We start from the raw sequence: 17,608 nt of genomic DNA, 5'->3' as shown, positions 1-17,608 counted from the left end.
CTCCTACGACATTCACTCATTAAAAATGAGTGAGGACAAGGGAGAACGACGTTGATACAGGATTTCTATATTGTGATGCCTAGAAACCTCTTAGAAAAACAATCTGTTTGCTATCCAAACACCAAAATCAAAAACCCGTCACCTACACGATGAACTCCGACCTCTATCAGTATACCAGCCATGACCACACTCTCTATCTGTACAGTTTGACCCTCTAAAACTTATCAAGCCAATAATTAACCACATCACATCACTCCTTTTTTCCTCTACAAATCATGTCTCGCCCTCTTGCTCGCCTTTCTAATCCTCTCCCCATAAAAGTACAACACAAACGGAATCGGAATAAACGCAATCGACAAAAACCCCAAGAGGGAACTCGCCCACGCAACACCCAACTTCTTATACATTGCCCCAGCAAATAATGGGAATCCTGCTCCAAAACTCGACCGGAAGAAATCATTGCCTGCCAATACGGACGCAGCATACTCAGGGTATGCGTCGCCTAGATAGTTGAGCACTGAGTTGAAGAGTAAGAAAGCGCCGATGGTGAAGAATGACGAGCCGATGATGGGAACAATCCAGTGTACGGACTGCCTCGCCGTCCATCCGAACATGAACATACAGATTGGGATGCAGAAAGCGCCTACGAAGGCGGGTGGGAGTCGCTTCTCGGGCTTGAGTTCGCCGTTTTCGTTGAATTGAGGTTCTTGGATGTAGTACAGGTATGCGAAGAAAGGGCCGACGACTACAAATCCACCGACGAGGATACCGACGAAGGAAAGACCTTCGAGTCCGAGGTTGAAGCCGTATATTCCTGTGAAGACGATGACGAATGACTCGAACCAGATGTAGAGAAGTCCGTAGATGAGTGCGATGTAGAGGTTGAGCAGGAAGAGAATTGGTTCAGTGAATGTCAGTGAGAATGGTCGAATGAGCGTCATCATCACAATATCGTTGACTGTCATTTGCTCGCCTGCAATCTCTGGCTCGCATTTCAGATCCGATCGGCCTGTGAGCTTGCGAAGACGACGACTGCGTCTATACAGAATATTCGCGGAACTCGTCTCTGGTAGACAGATGATCAATACGATGAGTGCGAATCCTGAGAGCCAGAGGAGTTCCCAGATAGGCCACTGCCACCCTTTATGCTGGGCTGCGAACCCTCCAACTAGTGGTCCCAGAACTGGTCCGCAAATCGCGGCGAGTCCCCAGACAGCAATGGCATATGCTCGCTTCTGGGGTCGATACATATCCGCCAGGGACGCACCGCCCGTGGCTAGGACAGGCGAACCAAAGAACCCAGTCAGGAACCGGAAAGCCAGCAGCATCCCGAAGTTCTTGGCATAGATGACGCCAAATTGGAAGAACACGAAGACGACTAACGTGCCGATGTAGATTGGGTTCCGACCGATTTGAGGGATCTCAGACATGGGGGCCCAGATCATGGGGCCGAGACCGTACCCAGCGACGAAGAGGGTCAAGCCAAGGGTTGCGGCGACGGTGCTGACGCCGAAGACTTGGGTGATTTCTTGCGTGCCGGCCGAGTAGATGGCGGAGCCGATGTAGACGGAGAAGGTGAGGAGGCAGATCATGCCTGTGACGAAGAATTTCTTGGGGGTGGACCAGTTGAGGGGGTTCTAGGGCGGCGTGTGAGTATGTGTTGAAATGTTTTGGGGACATACGAGATGAGGGGCTGGAAAGTGGGTAGACGTACCTCTGGATCGTGTTCTCCATACCATGTGATAACTGAGACGTCTCTCCCTTTCTCGGGATCAACCAGGACACCACTGACTTCGTTTCTCTGCTGTCCATTATCCATACTTCCCAGTCTTGTTTCCGAACTGTTTCTCGGACGGCCATTTTGTCCCATTACTGCTTGCTCTTGACCTGCTCCATTCCGATCTCCAGTCTCTTCGTCCTTCTGCCATATTCCCCGCTCAGGGCTTTCCGAATTGTCTCCAGCTGTGTCCTTGTTCTCCTTCTCCTCTTCGCCTGTATGGCCATGATGCGCCATCCGTCCGCTCTTCTCGGTATCGATGTATTGTTTCCACAAAGATGGATCTCGCTCTTCTTCAAACGTCATGATCTTTCCTTTGCTTATGAGGCGCAAGAAATGTCCGGAGACGGTGTCGCGGACGAGGTCCTTCATTCTGATGGCTGTGATGTGTCGACAATAGGACAAGAACAAGAATTTGTGGATGAAAATAGAATAAAATGTTGTACAGTTTCGCGGAAGGACATATGCAGGTAAGGAGACGAAGAAAGAGATATATATGCAACAGACCTACTCCTTAAGCTCATATTCCAGATCGATCGATCGACATTCTACCGGCCTCGCGGTACCCTGCGGACATCCAAACAACATGATATCACAATCTGAGCCTAGCCAAACCCCAGAAGAGCCGCCCATCAGAACCCCTAGCGCAACCAGTCTCCTCAAGTCAAGACAGCATCTCTTACCGCCACAAGATACCTACCGCAGAGTACCTAGCTTCGGACTTCGGACCCCCAAGAGTACGTGCTCACAGTACAGCGACACAATAGCGATCACCAGCAAGCTTTCCCCAAGCCGGCAACGATTAAAGTATAAGCTTATGATATCATGCCTCACCCGAAAAAAGCTAAGATAGGGCGGGAAGTGGCTTGCATCGAAATCGTTTTCGACGTGCGTTACTGATACTCCTGAACTGATAGCGAACCGTTGCCGTCGCTTAGCTGTTTTTGTTTTGGTAGCGGCGGCTTGGCTTCGGGTAATGACGTTGATGACTTTTTCCGCTTCTCCCCTTTTTGCAGAAGCCCGTCCCAACGTCCAGGTGCCGAACTAGTACTCTACATCAGCTTGGGTACTGTAGAGATCAAAGAGCCTCTTGTCGATCATGGATTTTGGGAGGATGACTAATGGCGGAAGGAAGGTAAGGTTTCGGAATATGGAGAATGAACTTTTCCGTTCCTGTGTTTGTCCACCGACGCTGAGAAATAAACGTGACTGTTATGAAGTGGAAAACTCCCTAGCTACTGATGAACTGGTAGACTCATTGTGCAAATACCGCTTAGAAATCCAGACTGTTGATTGTCGAGACTTTCCACAGATCTCGAAGTTTTCCTTCAAGGGCCAAAAGAAAATGACATAGATTGAATAATGCTTGAAACTTCGCGTCAAGGAAAGCATCTCAAGCTGTAGAATGCTTCCACATAGGAAGAAAATCCCGAGAGCTTAAGATATGACTGATGTGCAGCTGCGATCGGAAATATCTCGAAATGTCAAGATTGCCACCATGACGGCTGATTGAAAACGCCTCTGCATTAAAACTAAACAATCGTTGATACCCCCTTCATGGTACGTCTGTGTACAAAACGCTGTGCCATTTCTCTCAGAAAGACGTACAGACACCAACCAACAAGTGACAGCCCGAGCCCAACCAAAATCCCAACGCCGTCGCAGTGCATGTTTACCATTCCAATTCCGAATCCGAATCCGAATCCCACGCGCCAGAAAATGCTTTGTCTGTCCCTATCAGACCCCGTCTCCTTGGCCCAAGAGGATACATCATCTCAACCCATGCCTCTCATCCTTCTCTTCCACCTTCTCCTTCTCCTTCACAGCCTCTTTCACCGTCTCCTTGGGCTCCTCAATCGGCCTCAACTTAACCTCCAACATCCTCTTCCCTCCCAATTCCTTGACCTTATCGACCAATTTCCTACTCGAATCCAACTCCGCCACATCATCACCTCCTCCTATTGAGAATCCATTGATAAGGACATTGGGTACCGTGTTCCTGCCTGTCAGATCTGCGAGTTTGGCTTGTAGTTGCGCGCCGAGTGGGTGCTGGTCGAGTTCCACGACGTAGGGTTTCGGGTCGATGAGGTATTTCTCGAGGAGGATCCCCTTTGCTCTTTTCGAGTGAGGGCAGTACGACTTGGAAAATATGATTACTGGGTTGGTGTTAGCGCATCCGAATAGTTGCAATGGCAATAAAATAAGGAAATACCTACTAGGCGCTTTCTTCAGAATACTGTTCAACTCCGCCTTAACCTTCTCCGCCTCCCGACTCTCCTCGTCGTCCTCCTCCTTAACAGGAACTTGTGCTTCACTTCCGCTCCCCCCAGTATTAAACTTCTTCCTGCCCGCAACACTCTTCTCCGCTCCCTCGGCCGCACTCCCAATACCCACGATCTTGCTCGGAGGGTCCGGCTTTGGCGCCTTCAAATTCGCATTATCCTTCGCAATCTGCGCCGCCTCCTTCAGCCTCGCTTTCGATGCCTCCTTATCGTCCTCACCGCTACCTGCGCCAACAATCTTACCTTTCCCAGCTGTCGAGGCTCCGCCACCTACTGGTGTCCTCTCTAGGGCGTTCTTGGTTTTGTAGAAGAAATCGCCTGTTTGCGAGGATTCGAGGTCGTATTTTGAGGAGGAGGAGGATGAGGAGGTGTAGAAGAGGAGGGTTATGATGGCCATTACGACGAGGAGTCCGAAGACTTTGATGCGGCGCATGGATGGCATGGTGGAGGAGGAGCGCCGCGAGAAGATGGGCGTGGTGTTGATTGCTGTATGGGATTGTTGTCAGCGTGTGAAGTGAAGGAAATGTAGTTGAAATCAGAAAGGTAGAAAGACAGTAGCTCGATCGCAATCTCAAAAACCAAATCGGAGCGCAAGTCTCTTGTCGTATAAAAGGTGTAGCTTGTGCCGCTCTTGGAGCGTGCAAAAACGGGAGTGGCAGCAAACCCCTCAAATCCTAGCGCTAGCCATGTAAAGGCACGACATTACGCTGGAGCGATCGATCCACGGATTGACAGCGGGGTGAGATGGAAACTCTAAAGAGGGCACATTTCCTGTACTCACGGCTTTGATGATATCGGGACATCTGTATTGATGCGCTCAAGCTGCAGCACTATATCCTGTGCAAGAATGTGGATGTGAGATAGGTCGGTATCGTAGATCGTTGAGGGAAAAGGCGCCAAGGTCAGCTCCAAAGCAGGAACCAGTGTGAGCGTGTTGAGCGAGAGAGTGGCCGTGTCGTGTCGTGAAATAAAGTATTCCTTTCGGAAAGAACCGAGGCACAGAAACAGGGTTGAGTGTCACTCAATGCCCGTGCGAAGGGGTCGATCAGTCCCGTCACTCGTACGAAAAGTATATTCCGCTTGGTGGACGTGTGTTTCGAAATGGAGCTGGAGGAGTTTGAAAAGGGAGTAAGAGAGAAGAGAGGGATGGAAAGGCAAAGCTATGAAAATGCGGAGAAGCTGCACATTTACACTACCTACCTACACTACTACTGGCATAGGCTTTGAAATAAGGCCACGCGCATGCCTCGACCCGCGTGCATCCAGCTGGGCGCGTTCTCGCATCCGCTCTCCTCCACTTTCCCGTCCCAAGGAAGCTAAAGCCATGGGAACCTGGTAAATCGATAGTGGATTGCTGCCCTGCGGGTCTCCAGGGGATGATTATTGATCAGTGCCAAATAATACCCCTGAATGAAAATAGTTAAGGTGGAGAAACAACGGCTATTTTACCCGTGTAGTGATTCGGCTTCGATCATGCAAGGTTGCTTGTCTTGTTACTTGATATCGGTTGGGTGCGTTCCTGATGAGACAGATCGATCCTCGAACGGCCTTGGCCTGCTAAAAAGCTTCTTCCAAGGATTGATACCCGATAAGCCGGAATGGCGTTTCATGAGGAACAGACGTGAAAACAGCCAGAGTCATTTTGGAGGCAGTCAACGTGATACATCAATTGAAAGCTCGCAAGGGGATGCCATGCCTGCGAATGGGAGTGGAAGCGGCTGGATGCATGAACTGGTGGATGGATGAAAGGATGAATGAGGTTTTCGCCAATTTCTGGGAATTGCTTCATGGATGGTTGGAATGTACCAGCACGGAACTTGTCTTTAGATATAGTACATACTCTATGTTCTGGTATGAACAGACACAAAGTAGTGTAAGTGCTGACCAACTCCATGTTCTTATGTAAAGCAAATTTATTATGTATTAGTATCATAAGCAATGCTGTCCATCGCATGTACGGGTCTCAGCCGTCGGTATTGGACCTTGTTACAGTACAGCTCCACGGGCTTTGCCTGCCCTCCTGCCCCGTCAACGCCAAAGCTCGAAGCATTCGCCGCCCATCCATCGTACATACAGCTCGTCGTACACTCCATGTCCTTATCTGAAACCGCCGACGCTTGCTCGCTCCCTCAGCGTTCTTCTTCCGCTCTCACTCTTTCCAGTTGCTGAGTTACCAGTAACCTTCATCCAATCATCCCATTCTCGAGCGATTTCCATGAGGACACCTCCCATCACTGCAGCTGAGGCCATGAGACCATGACCTTCCCCCTCTAGTACACGAACTTCACACTTCTTCATCGTTTTGCCGAGCCATCGGACATTTTCAACAGGAACTCTGGTATCTTTACTACCGTGGTGAATGACAACGGCACGAGTAATATCAACATATCTGAAGCCGATAGTGTGGCGTCGTTCCAAGCAAACCAAAAGGTCAACAGCAGGATTGGCCCCGGAGGTAGCTAGGTCCCAAATTGCATGCGTAAGTCTCGTGTCGTAAGTCATTTGTCGTTCCTTATCAGCTAGTGTATTTGCTGCGGCAGCAATAATTGCAGCTTCATTGTTTGGATCCCCAGTATCCTTTGCTGCTCGTTCGAGAGCTCCAGGTTCGGATGGATCTGGATAAATCGTGGAATTTCGACCATGATTCTCCTTGTCTAAACCTGGAGTGACAGTGCTCCTCCCAGACGGCGCAGGTGTGTCACGACCAGTAGACTTACGCTTACGGCCCTTTGATTTTGGTAGACTGCTTGTTATCGAACTGCTGGTTGCACTCATGAAGCTCGAATTTGCTGCCTTGAGAATAGGAGTTGGTAGGGCGCGGAGTATGCGTTGGGAGGTTGGTAATGAGTTTGCCGGTGGCGAGGCAACTTGAGCTCCAAAAACATTCATCTGAGAAGGGGGAATCCATGGTGCAAGGAGATGAATGCGGCCACGGATGTGTTGTGGCATACGAAGAGCGGTAGCGAGCGCATATATGGCACCAGCTGAGTGGGCCAAGATGGAGAATTTGGTAATCTTCAATGTTTGACAGATTGCGTACACATCATCTACAATATATTAGTGCTTGAAATAGGAGAAGAATCAAGGAAGCTTACCAGGCCAGCTTAGAGGAGTTGCAGTTCCATCGTTATATGGTTCGCTGTCTCCCACACCAGGTCGATCCGGGGTAATCAACCGCAATTTAAGAGTCAGAGCAAGCTCATCGTAAAATGCAGTGATATATCTGGTCAAGCCCATACCGACGCAGCAAAACACGGCGAATCCTTCGGAATCACCAACTTCCGAGAATGATATGGTTCTACCAGTCTGAGGATGTCTGATTTTCTGTGATAGACGTGGAGAGCATAGATACGCCTCTACGGCATCGTCAATCGAATCTGCACTGTTTGGCCGATCATCCACATGAATCTGTGGCTTAGTGGGTTCTGGAGAGCCAACTCTCGAGAGCTGATTACTGTTCCTGTCTGATCTCGGACTGAGAGGGGCAGATAAACGCTTCAGTCGGGAACCGCTTCGCTTGACTTGGACTTGTTCCTGCGGCTCAGGGGTAGCTTTGCCAGATCGTCTCTTCTGGCTTGATGATCGGTGGCGCTCTGGACTTGGACGAGTTTTGCGTTGTGCCACAGCTGGAGAAGGAGCCCCTTCTTCAGCATCCTCCACTACGCTCAACCGATCTTTGGAACCCTCCGACTGGTGCTTAGTCTTCGAAGGTCGCGGCATTTCTAAGTTATCTAGCGGTTCCATCATCTTGGAGGTTCCTTCTGAAGAATTTGTGTCTCGACTTCTTCGTTCTCGTCGGCGATCCTGCTGTTCCTCGTCTAGCTCTTGGATAGTGTCATTATCGTCTTCAGGAGTTTTCTGTTTACCGTTCTGTCGGCTTGACCTTTGCGATGCTCGCTTCTTCGTAGCCGAAGCGGGTTTCCTCAGAGAAGAGTCTCGAGCAGGTATGAATCTCCCTGATCCGATCCCACCTCCGGCTTGGAGCGATGGACTTGCCTCAAGTTCTAAACTTGTTTTGCCTCTGGTTGGTGAATGTTCTGGTTCTTCCCCTATCGCATTCTCTGCCATGAATGAGTCCGAGTCAAATTGTGGAATAGGTAGACGGTCCAATCCAAGACCTTTTCCGCTGCTCGTGGTGAAGCTGCCGCTTCTCTTCTTATCTTGCTCCCTTTCTCGCAGGCGCTCTTTGGAACTCATGTACATTAAACCTCTCTGGTTGCGGCCTTGTTTCTTGCCCCAGCTATCACTCGATGACTTCCTTCGGAGTTCACTCGATGACTTCCTTCGGAGTTCGTGAGTTGGTGCTTGCCCGGGTTCGACGGATAGATTGCCGATGCTACTTGTCTCATCTTTTGACCCAATTGATCCTTTGGAGGAAGGCCGTGAGCTGCCTCTCAGGAAGGATTTGAGAGGACTTGATTCTCCAGGTGATTTAGGCGCAGTAAGAGGCGAGAAGCCCGACGGTGGTTTGGCGGTCCTTATGACGGGAGTCGGAGCCGCGAGCTCGTCCAGATTCGCCTCAGACTCCTGAGCGATTAGCTCTGCCAGTGAAGGTTGCTCGTATGCCCCGTAATCTATGCCAAAGCTTCCACCTGATGATCGCGCTCCATTATTCTGCCCAAGATGACCGAAAGTGTGGTGTGTAGCACTCGTTGAAGCTGGGGAGGTGGGCGACGGGTTCGACAGGCCGTCAAACAATTGATTCGCCGGCGATGAAATGATCGAAAGGGATGTAATTAAGGACGAGATAACTTCTGGAGAGGCAGGCTGTATATGCACCCGTTGGGAATTGGCAGAAGGACCTTGGAGTGATTTACGTCGGGCATGCTGCCGCGTCCGACTTGGAATTGGTGGAGGGGTGGAGAAACCGTCCATGGTGACTCCAGACTATTAGCTGCTTGGGCGGAAAGGAATCTGAGCGCCAAATCGAATATTCCCGAGGATCAGAGGAGATTTCTGCGTGTAAACCGGGAGGTCTAGCAACTTGGTGGATGCATTGACACTTTTCCAAACGACAGACAAGAACCAGATGTTTCAGACGACTCGACGTGTTGGGTGAACGTTTGACTATAGCTTTGCGCCGAATGCCATTGGAGGAAGAGAATGCAGGTGTCAGGCTGGGGCAAGGCGAGAGAGACAGTGCGAAAGTCTTCGGGGCTTTCTTTCGAGGTCGCGGTGGTGGTGGTTTGCCGGTAGAAAGTTCTCAGGAGACGAGAAGCCAGCAAGAGCAAGGGGGGAGGGTCAATCAGCGCTATTGGAGTAGGTACTGGGGCACAGACTCGCTATATGCAGGTGACCTGCAGCAAGCCAACCCAACGTACGGTAACGTGTCTCAGGATGCCAGCAGAAAAACGGTCGAAGTGAACGTTTGCGCAAAAACAAAGAAGATCGCAAGTCCGAATGGCAGAGAGGCACGAGGTTGTCGAATCGAAAAGTACGGTTGTGTCTTCTGGCTTGGAAGAAGATGCAGTCTACCGATTAGTTCAGCGGGGCCGTCGGGAGCCAAAACCAAGGAGGGATCCAGAAGAAGTAAAGCCGCGGGGCTGGGTCAGGCACTGTTATGATATATAATATGATAGAAGTTTGGGTGAGCCGGATGGGAAACTGAAGCTGTGATTATGTTGCTTTGGGTGAGAAATTCTGAAGGAGGGATGAACTACGAGCAGCACAGCAGCGGAAGGAAAAGAAGAGAAGAAAGGCAGAGTTGCGCCAACAAAAAGTAAGTATCGGAGAAAAAGTATACGTTTCTTTTTCTACCAACTCCGTACAAAGTCGGGAGGTGAGGCCGCTGGGTGGGTGAGAAAGCCAGTCAGCTGCCTGTACCCTGATCCAAGCAGTACAGTACAGACATCTAATCCCGGGGAATTTTGATCTTACCTCCTATTCGATTGGTGTTCCCCTGTTCGGTACATGCGGAGAGAAGGGACGTGCCGGGGAGGGAATTGTTGGGTTCAAGGGTCTTTCATTTCTTTTCACTTCGATATTCTAGGATCACTTGCGAAAAAAGTTTGTGGACCTGAACTTACTCGGAATTCGAGTATTTTGCAGTGAAAAGCAGAGTTGTATTGTTGCAGTTGGCTTAGAAACGCGAACGAAATAGTGGCGTTGACTGGAGAAAGCACTGCGGTCTGTACAAAAGCACTTGACTCATGCAGTGCGGTTCGATCCCACCCTACACGCAGCTCCGATGCATAATTCCTAATTTTATAGGCAAGGAGAGACATAAATTACGCGAGTCCTGCGCTGGATCATTATTTTGCCGCGCCGGTCAGCCACTTCAAGAAATCCTGCTTGGGAGCTGATCGGCAATGACATCGTCATACCTAGGGTCCTGATGAACCATGTCTTGCGACAGCCTCGTAGGTTTGCGACGAGAATTGCTCTACAGGATTTCATTCCTCCTCTCTTACAATATAATTCCCGTATATTTCATCTCCACATTGTCAAAAGTCTCATTTCCTACATTGACTTCCCTTCACTGTACTTGCTGGCAATCTATATCCACTGCATTACGCTCTTCAACAGTCTCAAGTGAGCAACCAAAACAACAAACGCCATCATGGGCGCCATGCTCTCTCTCCCCCTCGTGGGCTACCTCCTCATGCCCTCCCTGACCTCCTACAGCACTTCAATCAATATACTGTTCTTCTATATGGTGCGTGATCTCGCATATTGAAATGCCAATACCAAACCCAACACCTATCTTCGTCCAGCCTTGCCAGTGCTAACCAATGCGCAGACATGGAGTACACTTGTTCTCAGTCAGCCTCCCCTGAAAGTCGAGATTGTAGGCACACTCGCAGTCCGCGCTCTATTCTTCCTATTCCCATCGCTTCTGTTCCTTCTCTTCGACTCTATTATCCCGAGTTTGGCCGTCGGGATGAAGACTCAGGGTTCTGCTGCGCTGCCGACAAGGACAGGCGGAGTGCGGGTAAAGAAGAGAGGGACCGGAACTCCCTCTGTGCTGCAAGTGATTGGAATGAGTTTTTTCAATATTCTCCTGGGGGTTGCGATACAATCCGGGGTAGAATTACTGTTCACGGAAGTGCTGCATATACGAAGTGCGTTAAAAGTTAGCACGACACTACCAATGCCGTGGTCTATTTTCAAGGATGTTGTGAGAGGACTACTTCTCCGCGAGGTATGTACAGTTTTGGCTTTGTATTTTCTGGTAAACCGCATCTTCGCGATTTGGAAGTGCCTTCGTCCTCACGAAGCCCAAGCTTCGAATTAAACTTTGCGTCAAATGCCTATAGTCACTGCAACGTTGAGGAGATTATGATAGCGCTATGTGAAGCTAACATGTATCAGGTCCTACAATATTACATCCACCGATTCGTCCTCCATCCCAACTCGCAAACTTCCATCAGCAAACTCCACAAAACCTACTTCCACTCCATAACATCCCCATACTCCTTTACAGCACACTACGACCATCCGCTCTCTTACATCCTCTTCCGCTTCGTCCCCACTTACCTTCCCTCCATCGTCTTCCGCACCCACCTCCTCACCTACCTCCTACTACTCTCCATCATAACCCTCGAGGAAACACTCACACTTTCCGGCTACGCCACCGTCCCAGGTATAATGCTAGGCGGAATCGCTCGACGCCAGGATCTCCATAGTGAGGGTCATGGACGAGGAAATTTCGCGCCTTGGGGGTTACTGGACTGGGTGCATGGAACGAGTATTGGTGGCGATGTGATGGAGGATATTGGGGACGAGGCAGAGAAACATCAGGTGAAGGAAAGGACTGGCAGGGTGTGGGGAAATGCGAAGGAGAGTGGGAAGGAAGGTATCAAGGCTTGGAATGGAAGGAAGAAAAATCCGAAGAAAGAATGATGCGGGGATGTCTTTTTTTTTCAACAGAAAAACAGATAATTGGTACGTTCTTGATCTGGGTACTGGGAGTTGGCTGCTGTTTTCTGGCGTGGACTTTATACCCTTCTGATTAGTTTTGTTTGCACGGGATCTGGTTCAATTAATGGAGGAAAACAAGCAGACATGTTTAGGTAATACTAGGTTTCCAAGACACGACTTTGAGCTATCAAAGTCAATAACTTTCGATTGAGTGAAACCAAGTCGAGAATACAGTAGTGTTCGATTAAAGCCAGACCAACAGCTACCAACCAACAAATTACAGAGAAGCATGTTTGTATGTGTACGAACGAACCGCAGAGTAAACAAACCAAGCATTCGGTTAACCTTGCCCCAGGACACAGATCCAACTCAACAGATATTAACCCACATCCCAGTGGCCAAATCCAGCTCAAGGATAGAGCAAATAAGCCTGGATATTAATTTGTGTGCATGTTTGTGGAGAACAACAAACTTCCAGATCACTGTCCAGGTAGACAAGCTGACGTGACGCAATGGCACGGAGACACATCGGTATCTCGCAAACCTCACGAAGAGGACCACATCATCAGCAAGTCATAACTCCGTCATCAAAAGCAGTGCCGAATCCGTACTCCGCACATGCAAACACAGATTCAACCAATCGTAACATCTCAAAATTAACTTACGTCCACCAATCTTAAAATTCGCTGGAGGTGCGTCAACACTCCGTACTCAACGGAGGTAACATTCGGGACCGAGAAAGGTTACTCGAAAAAGCCGTGCGAAGACATCAATGCGCTGAAGGTATAAATAAATCCTGAATACAGATCGCCCAAGCTGACCTGCCTAAAAATGCAGAAGGCAATTTCGAATACCCAGATACCGGAGTTCAAAGATCCAACCAGATATCGGGGATTATTCATCCCAAAGGTTGAAGAGCACTTAGCAAAATCCCGTAGGTATCCATCGCAGCTGCATCTTGCGTAAAGGTTCCACCTCGTGGTTCACTAAGAAAATCGGAGATCGGGGTCTGACAGGGTTAGGCAGGCACAGGTTGAATTCCTTAGGGCGGAAGGGACCAATCACCAGCTGCAAACGTCCCACAAGCTTTCTGGCTCTAGGCTCGTCAGCCAATCAGAACGCTTGCAATTGCTTGCTGCTGACCAACATTTGGAGGTCTAGGTATTGCCCTGGACGGCGAAACAAAGACTGAGGTGGATTGTATTGGATTAGAGTTCCGCCGTAGCTCCTTTACTCAGGAGAGGAGGACTACATAGTGCTGGCCACGGCCACTGAGAGGAAGTCTGCCAATACGAATATTACACATTTCGATAGATTGAGTTCTGGAGGTCAGCAAAGTCAAGAGAGCAGCATCCCATATTCGCCTTCTGATATCACAGCAGACGACGACGCCTCCGCCTTTCCACAAGCTAGAAACCCAATATCTCGCAGAACAGTCACTGGCAGGAAACGACCACAGGCGACACCGTCACCCGTTGAAGCCATGTCTCTCGTTGGCTTGAAGAATCTCTTCTTTCACCAGACTGTAACGCCAATTCCAGTCCGGTCAAAGACCAATTATGGCACTGCTTCTCACAACTGGAACAATGCTACCCGGCAGCCATTACTTGACCAGGACAACTCCCTAGAGACAGACTCTCTGCAACGATCACTGTCTAGAGACTCGGACACCGATGTTGAATCGCAACAGGATTCCAGAACGGAGAAGGTCAACCGTGGGAAAGGGTTCAGGATCGATGCTAGAGTTATCTCGGATGCTACTATTGGCTTGTCCGATGGGTTGACAGTTCCTTTTGCATTGACTGCTGGACTCTCCGCGTTGGGAAATACAAAAGTCGTTATCTATGGAGGATTCGCAGAGTTGATTGCTGGAGCGATTTCGATGGGACTGGGAGGATACCTTGGAGCGAAGAGCGAAGCGTAAGTTCCTCCCCTTCCAAAATATTGAGCACCTGCTAACAAATACAGTGCTTCATACCATGCACAAAGAGAAGAAACCCAACAGCTAGTTAATACCAACCCACAAGCCGTCGTTCGCGACATTGCGGAAGTCTTCGAGCCTTTCGAGCTACCCAAAACCACAGTCCAGGACCTCACAGAACATCTGGCAGACTCGCCGCACTTGGTAGACTTCGTCATGAAATTCCAGCACTGTGAGGAACCACCAGCCTCTTCCCGCGCTCTTACTTCCGCCCTCACGATTGCTCTCGCATATTTCCTTGGTGGGCTCCTCCCTCTCATCCCATACTTCTTCGTTGGTGCCAACGAGGTCTATGAAGGTCTGTATATCTCGATTGGCGTCATGGTGGTCGCTTTATACGTGTTCGGATACGTCAAGACTTGCGTGGTAGTCGGATGGGACGGCGGGAAGAATATTCGGTCGGGGTGCTGGGGTGGATTGCAGATGGTCATTGTGGGTGGAGCTGCGGCGGGATCTGCAATGGGGTTGGTGCACCTCTTCAGTCATGATGAGGGCGGTGTTACTAAATCGTAGGCTGGGAGGGCTTGCTGATGAGGGTACGATGTGATGATATGATTTGAGGCGTTTGCAAAAGGAACTGGAAAATGGGGAGTGCATTGCAGGCGTCAGGCATGCTCTCGAAAATCTCGATTGAGCTTTGTTTTACAGAATAATGGAAGGGATTAGAGTGTAGAAAATATCAGATTTGAAAGGAGAGACTTCACTCAACAGTCCCTTGTAAGTTTAGTCCTTTTATCCAAAATCTTGTGGTCCTACAACAAAGGAGGACATGGTCAGGAATGAAATGCACATACAGAAGAGATGCTAAAAAAAAAGAAAAAAGACAAAGAAAGGACGATTGCTGAACCTGAATCTGAGCGATGAGATGAATGTCAAAAGGATACTGCCGTTCAGTCAATGAATAAAGCAAGGGGAGACAGAGAAGGGTCTGGTACCTGACTGAGGGAGGCTTTAAGTTGGCCAATAGGATAGTCCCTCGCTTGCCAGCCTTGGACCAGCACCAGCGTACGGGAAACACGCACGAGGAGGGCCATCTGTACATACCTTAGGTACCTCCTTACAGGAGAAAGCAGGTTCCGACCTACCGCGGGAGGTGCACTTTCCTGAAATAACGACCTCTCGACTGCCAAAAATTTTATAACAGTGATATGATTATTATTCTAGGAAAGTGCCCCTCTCACGGTGGGTCGGAACCTGCCTTTTCCTCTAGGTACTGCCAGAGATAGCTGGTTGTCCCATCAGCATCACCAAGACAATCGCTCTTCCTTTCATCTCTGAAACGCGAATCTTTCTCCCACTATAACATCCCGAGGTCGTCACAACATTCTCATCACCCAGCAATCCTATTTTCCGCTCTAGGAAAGCTTTCGTAACTGATCGCTCATCCGGCACTACCATTATTAACCTGATCCCAAATCTTAGACACATCTGACCGGACAATTCCCTACTCAAAAGTCTAACTTGACTCTTCAAGAGTGTATGTACGTGTTTTTCTCTACCTACGGTCTACAATTTATACTTGGTTCCTTGAGAACATCGTGTTCTCAATGCAATTCAGCTGTTCCCTTGCTTGGACGAGGCTGGCTTCCATACTCCAAAGTTCTTTATCATCATTGCTGGCAACTTGCTAAATCCGCAAAGCATCGCCCTCAGTCAAGCTATCTTGGCGCGTAGTATCCGTCTAGACCATGGATATCTACAATCTTATCTCTGGTCCACCTCAAGGACGCGACCTGTTGTGCAGATTGCCTCCTGAGCTCAAGCAACGAGTCCTCGACTTCGTTGAGTTCGAGGATCACCTCAATATCCGACGTTTGTCTCGCGTCTGGTCCATTGCTGCTCTCGACCGTACATGGCAGCATGGTCTAGTGCTTCGCCCAAACAGGAACCACGTCACGAAGCTCATCGAGGTCTCTCGTCGCCCTTGGTTAAGAGAAAAGATTGACAGGATTACTTTCTCGGTGGACGATATAGACTACGCTACTGTACGACATGTAAGGCACACTCAGCTCCATATTTCCCCATTAAACCTTGAAGATCAATCAACTACGTCTCACCAGACTCTATCCATTTTGTGATGACCTTCTGTCAGCTTGCTAACTGCTGCATCGCCAGTGGATGAGAACATCTGGTTATACGGCTTATGCCAATCTTGCCATTGTCCGCTTGATCGAATTAGAACTTCGTCGAGTACTCTCTCGTCATTCTCCTTCGACAGAGACATTTCAACAGCTTCCTGTCAACCTGGGCATGGATACCGATGACTATTGTAACGGAGAACTCCTTGCACGAACCCTAATTGTCATGCCGAATGTCAAGACTATCTATATTAAGTTTGGGGAATATCCCTTCACGACTTTCTGTCTTGCATCGTCGTGGGATAGGATGCCGAAAATAGACGGTTACGTGGACCCGAGAAGCACCAATTCAAGAGCAGACTCTGGCTGTCAAGTCATACAGTTCCATTCTCATGGGAGCGAATGCAGCAGCATTGCCGTTCACCACGCTTCGCATGGATCGTATGCCGGTGCTATGTTTTGTGCCTCCTGAGCAAAAGCATGTTGACTCACCTCTCAATCATTTGGCGACCATGAGAAACTCGGTTCAGCATGTCCAGGATCTGGAAGTGCAATTTAGCTGCTGCCATCAGGATTATACCGACATCAAGAATCTTACCATTCCTCACAACTTAGCATTATTCCTTGGCTCGATGCCCTTACGGAGCTTGACCCTGGGATGGGGATCTTCTTTTAATCGTCGAGGAAATCTTATTGATTCGTCTATTCTCCTCCACCTGTCGTCGCCATTCTATGATCTGACCTTCCCACACCTCACAATCCTCCGAATTTCTCACATGGCACAAGCCACGTTTATGACACCAACCCTTCATGAATTCTTATCCAGGCACTCGTCAACGCTAAGGAGGCTACAAATCAAGGGTGATCTGGCACCATATCGATACAGTGACTATCACCCAAGTGAGTCTCGCTGTGTCTGGAAACAAACTCTTTTAAAAATGAGAGATACCTTGAAGCTTGAAAAGTTCCAGCTATTGTTACCCAGAGACGACAATTATCCAATCTATACGACGCATATCCCAATGAGCGCCATCTTCCCCATTAACGAAGACGATTGGAATAAACTTAAAGTTAACGACAAGTTGAATGCGAAGCAGCTGGAAAGGTTCGTACTCGGGGCTGAAGACGAGCCGTGGGTTCCGTCAAGGGGCCACAAACATGAAATGTGCCCCTTGAAAAAAGCGTGGAAAGGTGGGGATTTGGCTCCAGAACAATGGGGCTGGAATCGAGCGGTCGATAGTCGTAATTGGATGAACGACTGGAATAGATACGACGGGGAGGAACCTGATCATGAGGTATAAGCTTTGGCATGTAGGGAAGTCAGGGCTGGAGGCAAAATACTCACGGCGTCACATGCCTGTAATTTGGTTTCTTCGTTTTGATATGGGGTGTTGATTGGGATGTATATGTCCCAGTCTTTTGAGTGGATTTGAGAAATCAAATTAACCAAGCTTTCTTCGTGACATGATTTCTGTGCTGGACGTACATTGCAGATACAGCAAACATAGAAAAGATTAAAGCTGGCACCGCAACCATACACCTCTCTTTATTGCAATAAGTCCTCAGCAAGGATATTGTAAATGGTAGATCGAAGATCTAACGCCCCCTTCGTACATATACAGTTGAGTAG

The 17,608-nt window shown here is 49.0% G+C and overlaps 6 protein-coding genes across 6 annotated transcripts; 3 read left to right on the top strand and 3 right to left on the bottom strand.

Moving 5' to 3' along the window:
* Positions 1-266: 266 nt before the first annotated feature.
* ONS95_004776 (uncharacterized protein) lies at positions 267-2,149 on the bottom strand (the record flags this gene model as incomplete). Its single annotated transcript, XM_058498152.1, has 2 exons — positions 267-1,637; positions 1,715-2,149. 2 exons carry the CDS (start codon positions 2,147-2,149, stop codon positions 267-269), a joined length of 1,806 nt encoding a protein of 601 aa, XP_058351662.1.
* A 1,130-nt stretch (positions 2,150-3,279) lies between these two features.
* Positions 3,280-5,238, bottom strand: ONS95_004775 (uncharacterized protein). Its single transcript, XM_058498151.1, has one exon. It carries the CDS (start codon positions 4,499-4,501, stop codon positions 3,548-3,550), a length of 954 nt encoding a protein of 317 aa, XP_058351661.1. The 5' UTR covers positions 4,502-5,238; the 3' UTR covers positions 3,280-3,547.
* Positions 5,239-5,333: 95 nt separating this feature from the next.
* On the bottom strand, positions 5,334-10,270 carry ONS95_004774 (uncharacterized protein). The gene is made up of 2 exons (XM_058498150.1): positions 7,155-10,270; positions 5,334-7,106 (listed from the first exon to the last, which is right to left on the bottom strand). Exons 1-2 carry the CDS (start codon positions 8,932-8,934, stop codon positions 6,157-6,159), a joined length of 2,730 nt encoding a protein of 909 aa, XP_058351660.1. The 5' UTR covers positions 8,935-10,270; the 3' UTR covers positions 5,334-6,156.
* A 348-nt stretch (positions 10,271-10,618) lies between these two features.
* Positions 10,619-11,901, top strand: ONS95_004773 (uncharacterized protein; the record flags this gene model as incomplete). Its single annotated transcript, XM_058498149.1, has 3 exons — positions 10,619-10,714; positions 10,799-11,200; positions 11,371-11,901. 3 exons carry the CDS (start codon positions 10,619-10,621, stop codon positions 11,899-11,901), a joined length of 1,029 nt encoding a protein of 342 aa, XP_058351659.1.
* Positions 11,902-13,402: 1,501 nt separating this feature from the next.
* Positions 13,403-14,413, top strand: ONS95_004772 (uncharacterized protein; the record flags this gene model as incomplete). Its single annotated transcript, XM_058498148.1, has 2 exons — positions 13,403-13,839; positions 13,888-14,413. The coding sequence occupies 2 exons, from the start codon at positions 13,403-13,405 to the stop codon at positions 14,411-14,413; spliced, it is 963 nt and encodes a 320-aa protein (XP_058351658.1).
* Positions 14,414-15,588: 1,175 nt separating this feature from the next.
* On the top strand, positions 15,589-16,450 carry ONS95_004771 (uncharacterized protein; the record flags this gene model as incomplete). The annotated part of the gene is made up of 2 exons (XM_058498147.1): positions 15,589-15,894; positions 16,016-16,450. The coding sequence occupies 2 exons, from the start codon at positions 15,589-15,591 to the stop codon at positions 16,448-16,450; spliced, it is 741 nt and encodes a 246-aa protein (XP_058351657.1).
* Between the last annotated feature and the right edge of the window lie 1,158 nt (positions 16,451-17,608).

The sequence above is a fragment of the Cadophora gregata genome, assembly GCF_030347475.1.
Source record: "Cadophora gregata isolate MNR1 chromosome Unknown scaffold_15, whole genome shotgun sequence".
NCBI lineage: Eukaryota > Fungi > Ascomycota > Leotiomycetes > Helotiales > Ploettnerulaceae > Cadophora > Cadophora gregata.
This window is presented reverse-complemented; position numbering and strand designations above follow the sequence as displayed.